This window comes from Anguilla rostrata, chromosome 19 (assembly GCF_018555375.3).
Source record: "Anguilla rostrata isolate EN2019 chromosome 19, ASM1855537v3, whole genome shotgun sequence".
NCBI lineage: Eukaryota > Metazoa > Chordata > Actinopteri > Anguilliformes > Anguillidae > Anguilla > Anguilla rostrata.
This window is the reverse complement of record NC_057951.1, coordinates 5,276,117-5,288,445: the sequence shown is the minus strand read 5'-3', so window position 1 is coordinate 5,288,445 and position 12,329 is coordinate 5,276,117. Positions and strand designations below refer to the sequence as shown.

At 54.1% G+C, this 12,329-nt stretch overlaps 1 protein-coding gene across 2 annotated transcripts in view; it reads right to left on the bottom strand.

Moving 5' to 3' along the window:
- LOC135246145 (proton myo-inositol cotransporter-like) overlaps window positions 1-12,329 on the bottom strand; it is a 41,693-nt gene that overhangs the window by 7,195 nt on the left and 22,169 nt on the right. For both annotated transcript variants that reach the window (XM_064319705.1, XM_064319703.1), the window contains one exon: window positions 6,034-6,142. In XM_064319705.1, the coding sequence (XP_064175775.1) occupies window positions 6,034-6,142 (109 nt within the window). The remainder of the gene's footprint in view (window positions 1-6,033; window positions 6,143-12,329) is intronic.

Here is a 12,329-nt window from a genome sequence, read left to right as displayed (position 1 = left end):
TACTCACTCAGCCTGGTTTCTGAGACTTTGCCTGGCACTCTCCTTATGAGGGGCAACAGACGGAATCTTCCAGCTGCGTCCCACAGGCCCCGCCCACCCAGAGCCATGCTCACAGATCATTGGATGCCGTTAGCCTGATGTGAGACACTGGGCCTGGGGGCTGAGAGTCAATCAGCTGCCTGATTAGCCGTGAGGCAGGCGCTCGATAACACCGAGACTGACACAATGAAGGAAGGGTAAAAAAAAGAACTGCTCCCCATCTCCCTACCACTATCTCCCCTTCTCTCACTCTCTCCCCCTCTCTTTCTCATCCCTCCATCTCTTTCCCTCTCTCTCCCCCCATCTCTTTCCCCCCTTAACTCTCTACCTCCCAGTGTCTCTCTCCTCCTCCCTGTCTCTCTCCCCCTTCTATCTCTCTCCCTCCATCTTTCCCCCTCATCTCTCTACCTCCCAGTGTCTATCTCCCCCTTCTATCTTTTCCTCCGTCAGTCTCTCTCTCTCTTTTCTCTCCCTCCCTGCTTCTCTCCCCCTTCTCTACCTCCCTGTCATTCTCCATCTGATCTCTTCCTCCCTTTGTCTCGTCTCTACCACCCCCTTCTCTCTCTCTCTCTCTCTCTCTCTCTCTCTCTCTCTCTCTCCCCTGTCTCTCTCTCTCCCTCTTCTCTCTCTCCCTCCCTCAGGTGAGCTGCTCTGAATCGGAGCGTGCTCTTCCGAAAGGCTCCGCTTGCGCACACGCCCCGCTGCCCGGCGACTGCAATCGCCGACCGTACCCGGCGACCGTTTGCCGATTGGCCAAACCGTCTGTCTGAAGAGGGAGTCCTGCCACGTCATTCGCTCGCCTTCTCAGGAAGCGGCGGCTGCTGCTGCCGGCTCACACGTGCGTGAGCTCACGCTCATTTGCATACTGACCGGAGTTAGGAACCCGCTTTCGCAACCTGCTTCCAGCTGAACGGTATTGGCTACACCGTAAAAACCTAAATGCAATGCAAATGCCAATCGTACTTAACCCTTTAAGGTGAAAGATCACGGACGTGTAATTAGAATGTTCTTGACTAAGAATTCTAATGCTGATGTCACAATCACTATGGGTAACTGAAAGCACTGGGGTTCTAGAACACTGACACAGAACCCCAAAAAACCTACTCTTCAAATGGTTAAATGAAGTAGTCTCAACTTAAAACAATGGAATAAATCATGATGAACATTCAAACAGACGAAGCTGCCCTATTGAAATGGCTCGAGGCGATGCTTTTTCCTCAAAGCGTAAGCTCAGTGATCAGTGTGAACTGGAGAGGGGCGGGTGGAGCCCGCGTTCAGCTGTGGCGTGAACTAGATCAAAGGGAAGGAGGTACGGCGGCGACTTTCGCAGAAATGTCACTCATACATCAGCTGTCACTCACCGAATGTCAGCGAGCGCTAGCTTAATAAAAACCCGCGCGCTCTCCAAAACAAAAGGCTTTCAATAATGCAGGAGTACAGCTGGGGGTCACACACACAGAGCTCTGCATAACAAACCGCGTGTGTGTGCGTGTGTGCGTGTGTGTGTGTGTGTGTGTGTATGCCAGTATGCGAATGTGCATGTACGTGTGTGCACGTGTGGATGTGTGCATGTGCATGCGTGCATATATGCGTGTGTCTGAATGTGCACGTGTGTCTGAATGTGCACGTGTGTGTGTGTGTGTGCTTGTTTGTGCTTTTCAGTAATAACACCACATCACAGGTTGCTCTGGAGTTTGGGGGACACACGCGCTTCCATGCATTTTGGAGAAGGCTAAACGCAGCCTATCCGCTCTTGTTGACTTTGGTTGCGGTTACTAAGGAAGAGACCGGCTGCGTCGCTCACAGAACAATGGGAACGCGCGTGGGAAAAAAAAAAAAACCCGGCAGGGCCAATCGGCGGCGCGGTGGGCGGGGTCTAAAACCAGCTGCGGGGAAACCACCTGCCGCCTCGCGCTGCCACCACCGGTGCATCAGCCTAAATAGTGCCCCCTACCCCCGGTCCCTGTGAAAGAGCATTATGTGAAAGGCTCCCTGTGTGCGGTAATGGGGAGGGGGGGGGGGGGGGGGGGTGTGTGTGCGGGACTCTTTAACCGAGGGCTGGACGGCGGGAGGCGGCCCACCCCGTGGGGAGCGGGGTCCTCGCCGGTCGCCTCTTCGCCATGGCAACGGCTTTCGACGAGAGCCGAGCGGGAACGCGTTCCATTAAACGCAGCGGGGTTTCTCGCGCCCCCTGATTGGCCGCCGCGGCCTCGAGGGCTGGGCTTAAGAGTCGTTCCCCGCCGCGCGATTGTCCGTTATGCTGTTTCCAGGGGCGCTGTTAACACCCCTATTATACCACGGGTCAATCTGACCCGTTTTTGGGTTTTTTTCATTTACATGAAACACCGGGACCACTTCTCTTTTTCCAAAGTGAAATTTTATGACCTTTACTCCTTCCGCAGAGTGTTTTTCAGCCACAGCTGCGATGCAGAACGTCTGCGCACTTCGAATACAAAGATAATGTCGTGCATACAGGCGGCAGTGCTGTATAACGGGTGAGGAGTTGGTCTTGTAACCCGAAAGGTCACACTTTCAATTCCCAGGTTGGACGCTGCCGTTGTACCCTTGAGCAAAGTACTGGCTTCAGTATGTATCCAGCTGTATAAATGGATGCGATATACTTACTACGTAAGTCGCTCTGGATAAGAGGGTCTGCTAAATGCCTGTAATGTAATGTAATGTATACAAAGATGATGTTGCGGGTCAGTTTGAATCAATGTAGTGTTTTATGGTAACCTTTATGAAATGCAAAAAAAAAACACATGATTGCTGGGCACAGTATGCTACGATCCTGCTTTGAACACCGCTAACATTAGCCAGCATACGTTACTGAGAGAACTGCGGCTACTGCTAGACACTACTCACTCCACACTGTATTCCCCATACAGCGCTACTGGTCATACACACTAACACGCAGACCACACAAACATACACACACACACACACACACACACACACAGGCTCAGCTGAATTCTCCCTGGCCTTATTAATGATTTCTGTCTCCTTATCATACAGATCAGACAGCAAATCAATCCCATCAGACAATGGAGACACAGCATCTGATCAAAGCCCTCTCTCCACATCAATGATCTCACATCACAGAGAGAGAGAGAAGGAGGGAGGGACGGAGGGAGAGACAGGGGAAGGGAGAAATGGAGGGAGAGAGGGAGAGAGAGAGTGAGGTAGAGAGGGAAGGAGAGAGTGAGAAAGGGAGGGACAGAAAGAGAGAGGGATAGAGAGAGTGAGAAAGGGAGGAACAATGGGAGAGAGGGAGGGAGAGAGAGTGAGAAAGGGAGGAACAGAGAGAGATGGAGGGAGAGGGAGGAAGAGAGACAGTAAGGAAGAACGAGAGAAGGGGGCAGCCAGGGACAGGCAGAGAGGAACACTTTGAGAAAGCACTCTCTCGCAATAAACCTGACAATGAAATCACTCATTAAGATTCACACAAAACCGCGCATCCAAAACACATTTGTGTCCACCCTTCCGCTCTGCTGGGACTGAAGTTACCATGCTCAGCCTTGAAAGAGCCAACTGCGGTATACAGCCTGCTCCAGTTCCAAATTTCATACAACGAAAGCGTCTTTATGCAACTCCGGGATCTTTGACCCACTCTGTTCAGTTTGGTCGCCACTGAAAGGGTCAGGGTTTTTAAATCTGATTGATTATCTGTGGAAAATCTTGTGCTGTGTGACAACTTGTTTGTACATTTTTTAAAAAAGTGCAGCTAGCACAGCCAATCAGCGATGAGATTTAGGTTCTTGCGTTCCTGGGTGGGGCAAATACAGTGTACATGTCCCAGAGTGCACTTGGAAGGAGATCGTCCTCTACGCCCGCAAATCCATTCCACAGCAGCTTCTGACATGAGGGGGCATGACCCGGTCACGATCTCCAATTTGGCGCAATGCATTCTGGGAGAGCGGGCCGTCAATTTCCTCGCACCAGACCAGCAGGACAAGGAGACATGCTCTGTCCTTCCCCCCACCCCCAGGAGACCACTCCCTCCCGGCGGGCATGGGGTTGCTAGGCAGCGCCCGACGCTCTGCCCCTGGGGTTCCCGCGGCGACACCGTCCCTCCGAGCCGTCGGGCCCTGCTCCGAATCCCCGTTTCCCTGGAAACGCGGGAGACCTCCGTGCCGTCCCGACAGCTGCGACTGGCAGAGCTGTCACTCAGGGTCGATCTCTGGTGGCCGGAAACGCGTCCGGGGTGACCAGTATTCCCGCGAGTCTCTCACGAGGGCAGACCTCCCCCTGTGCTCACTTGTGCGCAAGCACTCTCACTATGCATGTGAGGACACAGATGCATGTAGCATGTAACACACTCATCACATCACCTCAAACACACACACACACACACACACACACACACATAGACACGTACACGGATATACACACGCACACACACGATCATCATCTGACATTCGCTGCCCTAAAAAAAAAAAAAAAAACACTTTTTCCTCCGTCTGGAGTGGTTGCCTAGCAACGCCGCATCTCGACGGAAAACGGTTCGCGGCGCTGTAAAACAAGTCGTTTCGACTTCCGTGCGCCGGGGAGACAAACGGACGGCGATCGCGGCGAACGGCGACGTGCGCTGCGCGAGCGTCTGAGACCGGCGGGCGTTCTCTCTGCGCGCGCGGCGTCCGTGCGCGAAGCGTGCGGTCACGTCGATCCGCTCCGCTCCAGAGCGGCCGACCGCGCGCTCGTCTTCCGCGAGAGCTGCGTGTGGCGTTACACCCGCCCCTGCTGCGTTTCAAGCTCTTACATAACAGGGAACGCAAACGACTCAAGGAACACAGGCTCGAAAACGAAGCGAGACAGCCGCTCAAGACAACGTCGCCCCATCTACTTCTACGTGGCAATAAACAGAAGCACTGTGTATGTTTCACGTTAAATATGCCGTGGCAACGGGTTCGAGCCCATGCTACATCGTTAGCCACAGCTTGATTAACCAGGGAGGGGATGGCATTGACGTTGTTCCACCAGGGGTGGGGTGAGTTTAAAAAAAAAGAATGTCTTTAACCCTGTAAGGTTATGAATGCGTGATTAGAATGTTCTTCACTGAAACATTCTAACGCTGATGTCGCAATCACTGCTTGCAGCTGAAAATAACGGAGTTCTAGAACTCTGACTTAGAATTTCGAGAAACCTACCCCTCCGAGGCTTGAAGAACAGGAGAGAGAAATACACTTGTGCTCACAGATAATTATAATCTGTAGTGTTCTGCGGGGAGACTCCTCTGTTATATTAAAGCATACGTCTCCGCTCTGTTTAAAGCTGAGCTCTCCCATTGACGTCTGTTAGGATGAGTCACCGGCAGACCCTCATCCGGATTACCCATGATGCTTCAGGCCAGGGGCTCGTCTGGTATGACGCTTAAACCCCGTCGGGGAGCGGCCCAATTTTTACTCTCGTGACCCTGCCGTGACCTCTGATGTCACCGAATGCCCCGCCCAGCGGGCCCCTGACTGGTTGCTCGTGTGAAGGGGAGGACGGGGTCTCTGTGAACCTGAAAGGCTGTGCTCGTGAATCCGACTGCTGATCTGTGCTGCTCCACACACACACACACACACACACACACACACACGCACGCACACAGTGTGAAGGATGGCTCTGCTCTACAGTTCAGGAGGTCATATCGGGCAGTGTGATGGACAGCTCGGCTCTACGTACAGGAGGTCATATCGGGCAGTGTGATGGACAGCCAGTCTTGTACAGAGGTCTAATGGGGCAGTGTCTGTAAGCAGCCTGGCTCTCTAGGTTACAGGAGGTCATATCGGGCAGTGTGATGGACAGCTCAGGTCTATAGTACAGGAGGTCATATCGGGCAGTGTGATGGACAGCCAAGCTCTTGATTACAGGAGGTCCTAATGGGCAGTGTGCTGTACAGCCTGCCTCTAGGTTACAGGAGGTCATATTGGACAGTGCATTGGACCCCTTCTGCAGATCTTGTCAGGCACAGGCGAGGGCAGCCCCGGGGGCAGGGAGGCGGGGACCTACATGACCGTGTTGATCCCGGACAGCTGCTGGAACATCTGCAGTCCGCAACCCACGATGAGCGCCCGGCGCGTGGGGGGGTAGGACAGCATGCGCCAGATCACCGGGCCTCCTGCGAAACAGACCAACCAGAGACCAGAGCGTCAGCCAACCCGGCGACAGGACACAGGCCACAGGACTCTGACTCACACACACTTACAACAACCCTTAACCCTGTGAACAGTAGGTTTTTGGAATGCTTTTTTTCAAAATTCTAAATCAGTGTTCTAGAACTCCATTGCTTTCGATTACCAGCAGTGATTGTGACATCAGCATTAGAATGTTCAGTTACAGCAAGAACATTCTAATCACATATTTGCGATCTCACACCTAAAAGGACAGTATTTCATAAATGTAACACAATTAAAATATTCTATTCGGTTCCAAAGGCAGGGAGGTGATGGGAGGGGATAGGGTTATTATTTAATTCACCCTGTATTCACACAGTAAGCAATGGCACAAAACGCGCTGATATTTTCTCCCTTTGTACCGGAGAGAGGAGCGCGGTGGCGGTCTGTGTTCTTCCCGGGGTGGGCCAATAAGGAGAGAGAGCTATTACCGTCCGCCGCAGCTGGCTGCCGCTGGTCTCCACGGTAACGCGGGCGACAGGGGGGGATTCCCTAGTGTCGTGCAAAAAAAAAAAAAAAAAAAAAAGCCCAGAGGCAGCTGGGGTTCGAGCCGCCCCGAAAAACACACACACGCCGCGCTGCTGCTCAACCGGGCCGGCCCGCGCGCCCTGGAAAAACCGCCAACGTGCGTCAGAGCTCTCAGAACGAGGTCAGGCTTCGCGGTTCTCCGTACGGTCACGGTCCGCTCTGCGACCGTGTCCGAACCCCGTCCAGCATTTGGGGGGAAACCGCAGAACAGGACGACCTCAACTTTGTTCCTGGAGATCTGCCGTCCTGTAGGTTTTCACTCCAACCCTTAACAAAGCCACGCCTCATTCAACAGCTAGAGCAGGGCTGCCCAGCCCCGTTCCTAGAGATCCTTCCGGTAGGTTTTCACTGCAACCCTAACAAAGCACACCTCACTCAACAGCTAGAGATCTCGCCAAGCTGCTAATTAGTAGAATCAGGTGTGCCAAATTATGGTTGAAATGAAAGCCTACAGGATGGTAGAACAGGGTTGGGCAGCCCTGCTGTAGAACGATGCCCGGCCTGGCATTTTACACTTCCACTGGCTAAGCGGGAGCCAATTGCATTTTTTCATGTGGTCAAGAGCAGTCTGATGTTCCTAACGCAGAATCCCACACGCCGATAGAGTCATAAAAGCAGTACGGACCGCACGTAGCGGCCCAACACCGCGTTAAGCGACCTTCCCCAACGAAGTGCTTCTGTTTTACCGTTCCCTCGCCGTAGTTCTGTCAGGGCCGACTCAACTCCAGCGATAACCGAACCGTAAACCGGGCGAAGAGGAACGAACACACAAAATGGCCGCCGAGGCCTCGAATTCACAGCCAGTCCATTTCACGACGGTACTAAAGACGGCGCGTCACCTGAGACTTACGGCCGCGTTGCTCTTCGTAAAGAAACCACCATTTCAACACAAGATCTTATTACGTGGAGACGGCAGCCTCTCTAGTCGCTAATAAAGAACAATAAGGCGTAGACTACGTCTGGTAATAAAAAAGTAAAAAAACAAGGTTCCACTGAGAGACGTGGTTTTGACCCAGAAAGAGACGTTAAGCAGCACAGAATGACGCGGCATTTTCCCAACCCAGAAAACTCTCTCCGTAAAACCGACACAGGCACCGGAGAGAGAGATACCGATCCTCTCAGGAGAAGCGAGAGACTAGTTTCCCCCTTTCCCCCCCCGGCTTCCACGGTAACTAATTCCAGCCTCATCGGTTATTCTGTGTGCGACTTAGCCTCCCTGGAGGGAGTTATCATCTGCATTCTCGGCTACGGCGCAGAGCCCCGCAAGCCATCGATCAGAGCGCTACAATAAAAACCGCATTAGGAAGAATCCCGGCTAGACCCGCGCGCGAGGGCCGGGCTGCTCACCGCGCGAAAGCTTTCTTCTGCCTTTCTCGCGTTTCGTCGGTAAGCTAGCTCTTAAACTGAGATGTTTCGGAGAAACGACGGGCGACGGGCGGTCGGAGACAGCCGGGAGAATGAAGGCACCGGCTGCACAGCGCCCCCTGTAGGCGAAACGGATCGAGCGCAAGGCGGTGTTTTTTTTAGAGCAGGAGGGCGTGGTCACTGCGTCCCTGGCCAGGCGGGTCGGTCACTGGATTTTACACCAACGTGACAATTTCCTTTGGGGGGATGCTTTTAGCCAAACATCGGCTGGCATTTCACATTGTAAGCAAACACTGCTAACATCGAACATTCACCCTGAGCATAAAGCCACACATACCTCAGATGAGAAGAGAATATTAATCGCCTCCATTCGTTTTCAATAGGAGCCAATTTCTCATGTCCGCAATGCATGCTGGGATAGCTGGCGACGCGAGTCAAGCCGGGCGGGGCGACCGGAAGGAGGGGGAACACGGCGCCATAACCAATCGGATTAAAGATCCGACGTGCGAACAGTCTCTGATTTCAAATGTTATTTCCCCGTCCCACGTACTTCTGCTAAGGGGGACTCGTCGATTATTGCAGCGTGGGGGATTTCCAAGATCGATACACGTTTAACGAAGGGTGATTTAAAAACGGAAAACGCGCCCACAAGCGGGCCGACCGTGGGAGGGGCGAGAGCGCTGCCAGGCGAGCTCGTCGGGGGGAGGTGCGGATTTACCCTTAGCGACTGGCGGGGAAGGCCCGGAGCCGCTCGGACGCGGTTGCCGGGGCGATCGAATATGGGATGGCCGGCCCGGCGATGGGGGGGGCGCGGAGCAGACCGGTCCGGTCGGGGCGTCCGAAGCCCCGCCGCGCCGTTGGTGGCACAAAGTGACATTTCGCTGAGTTTTTTGACGACCGCATGAACGACGACTGAAGGCTCCATTTCGAAGGCGTCACTCTGGCGATACGTCGTCCGATTTGCGAGCGAACCTCCGCGGCGGTTGCGTGCGGCTAATTAGCCGGCTGAACTGATAAGGACAGAATTGGCTTTGTGCGTTTTTTTGTGCAGGATTAGACAGGCCACACGCTCCCTGCATACCCTTTAATAGGCTGTTGTGTTACCGGGTGGGGGCAGGGTGGTATTCGGGATGGGAACGACATTCCCCCCCCCTCCCCGAGCGACGCCGTCGCCCGCGGTCGCCCTTAACGACCCCCTCTCCAATTAGAGGCTCTCCTCTGCGCTCCGCCCGCCGCTCATAAAGGGGGGGGGGGGGGTTTGTAGGGCGGTGCTGTTCCGCCTCTCAAGACAGGCAGTTAGCGTTCAGACATCAAAGCCGGCGCGCGATGGGCAAGCTCGCCCTGGGAAACCGCCCGTAGCAGAGCTAGCGTCAGCGCTAATTTCACTGAACCGAAGTCTGGCATGCTCGACGCATAATACGACCTTTGACCTCAGCCAGTCTCCAGGGCGAGGCTACAGCTAACCGCAGCTCTGAGGGGAGGGAGGCTTTCGGCTGTCAAGGCTCCCCCCCCCCCGCATCATTGCTCAACAGCGCCCCCCAGTGGTCGATCACCTACAGCCTGACAGCTGAACAGTACGCTGCCACAGCAGCGCCTGCTATAGAGATTCAGCATCGGCGGAAGAAATATGACTTTTATTATCACAGCACAGATGCAATCTGATTGGACAGACCGCATGAATATTCAACCGAAGGCCGTAGCAACAACTAAATCTGCTCGCAAACAGCGAAAGGGAAAGGAAAAAAGAGTATATTAAGCATACTTGATATAAACTGTCAAGTTTCCTGAGAAGTACGAGAGCGAGAGGGGTAGGTGGGGAGGCCTTCCTCGAATTTCGCGTTCCCATGCCGAGCCGCTCCCCCCCCCCCCCCGCTCCGGGGCGGTCGGGGGCCCCGGTTGAAAAATGGCTCTCATTTACCGAGCGGACGGCCGGTATCCCAGGGCGCCCGGCCGCGATCGCGTCGCGTTTATTGGGCCCCGTCCGCGCCGCCGGATATTTACGGTGGCGGCGAGTGCCGAGGCAGAGCCTATACCGCCATCCGCCGCCGCTAACCGCTAACCGCCGCGATCCTTCACCGTCAGCCCACAGCCGCTCCTACAACAGCACCAACACCCGGAGACTCGCATACAAAAAGAGCCATGGAGTCCAGCCTGAGGTAATACTCAACGTATTTCAGGAAGGGCCCACTGCAGGCTGCGGTCAAAACTTAATTTAAACGAGAGGGATGGCATGAAACATCAAATGATAAGATCCTCCGGTTACACGCACCGACGGCCCGGGAATTTATGTAAATGGGCCGCCGGTTCACAAACCCCATAAATCTTCGAGCGATCGAGGAGGCCGCTCCATCTTACCGGTAACTGACAATCTGTGGAATGGCAGATGAAAATGTAATTACCCGTCATTTGAAAAAAAAAAAAAAAAAAAAAGAGAGAGAAACTGCCTCCTCCCTCCTCCCTCCTCTTCCCTCCCTCTCTCCTCTCTCTCCCCTCTCTCCCTCTCTCTCTCTCTCTCTCTCCTCCCTCTCTCTCTCTCTCTCTCCCCCTCTCTCTCTCTCTCTCTCTCTCTCTCTCTCTCTCTCTCTCTCTCTCTCTCTCTCTCACGGCGCGGTGGACGTGACCTTTCGCGCGTCGGCGTGTCCGGCGGCTCTCATCCCGCCCGTGTCCCCCCCCCGGCACGACTTTGAATAAAACATCGGGGGGGGGATCTATCGACCGGCTGCCCCTCGTTAAAATTCTAATAACGGCGGCTGGCTTTGTCGCGGGGTCACGCCCGTCTCTCTCTCTCTCGTTAGATCTGCCGGTTCGGCCGGGCCGGTCGGCGACGCTGATCCTCCGCCGGGCCCCCGGGGGGGGGTGGTCTGCCGTCCTCGTGGCTTTTACTCTGTCTGGTTTACCGGAAACACGTCCGCCTGTAACTCTCGTGGCCTTTTAATGGAGTCCAGAGAGCCACTTAGTGCGGTCCGGAGCGCTGCATTCGCTCTGTCCCCCCGATAGCCCCGCCCCCCTCTTTAGTCACATGGGGTCAGGCTCGCAACGGACAGGCTTCGCCCGGGGACCGAAACGACGCCCCCCCCAAAGCAAAGAGCCTCTGCGATGAAAAATAATCGTTTTACCGAACAGCGATATTACACGCGGAAAACACAACCGAGGAAAACACACGCTGTGATATTACGCCTATCTTCCCCCATTCAGATGTCAAATGTGATTTTTACACACATATTTTTAAAGAGAAACTTGTTTTCTGTTCATTCTTCCACATCGTGGCTTTTGACAGCTGAATGAAAGAAACGTTCTGTAAGAAACACAGAAATTTCCTTTCCGTTTTTTTCTAAACGGAGGCTGGGCTTGTTTTTCATTTGTTTTTGTTTTTTTCGCTGCTCTGAGGCTAATCCTGGATGCAGTTGACCGCCACACTCGAGGAAAATGGCGACAGGTGCTCCTGACAGTCTGACAAAAGATTGGGCGAGATAAGGTCAGCACGCATCGACGCCGTTGGAAAGAGCAGGTCGGACGGCACATGTAAATGACTCAGGGGGGAGCCTCCGCCCTCTTTGTCGACCCCAGGATCACCGAGGGAAAAGGCAGTGGAAAGGATACCCACCCAAACACGGGATGCTACGCAAACACACAGGCTGACGTACATTCACCGAACAACGCATCAATGAAATCTGACACGGAGCCTCCATTTTGGATCTGCCTCTCACAGTTTCCCATCTCGTCAGGGCATCCGCCGCGCTACCTGGCCGGTGCTGACAGTCCCATATCAGTATTCACGTCCCAGTGGTGGCGACCGCTTGAGCACATCTTCCTCTTCCCGGTCAGAGAATGATGGATGAGACACCGAACTGATCCATGCAAAGAACATCTAACACCCCCCCCCCCCCCTCAAAGGGGAACAAAGACGGTATTTACTCCCGCTGTCTCCCTCTGCTTGTATTTCTTAGAAATCCATTAGTTTTTTTGATGTTCCAGTTTCTACAAGGCCATCGCTGGCATAAACGTAGCATTGTGAATCCTGCTAGCGTCATCGCGCTCCGCGCATTTCAAACGCATTTCAAAAGAATGCATAATGGCGAGGACAGGCCGTTCGGTTCGTCTGCTGGGGAACGCGTCGGGAGGGGAGCGGCCCTTTCAGACCCAGGTCCGCTGTTCCGCCCGCGTCAGTCCGCCGCTGTCTACCTCACGGGGGTCGTTTAAAGTCGATACCCCGCTGCAGCTTGAAAAGAATAAGAAGGC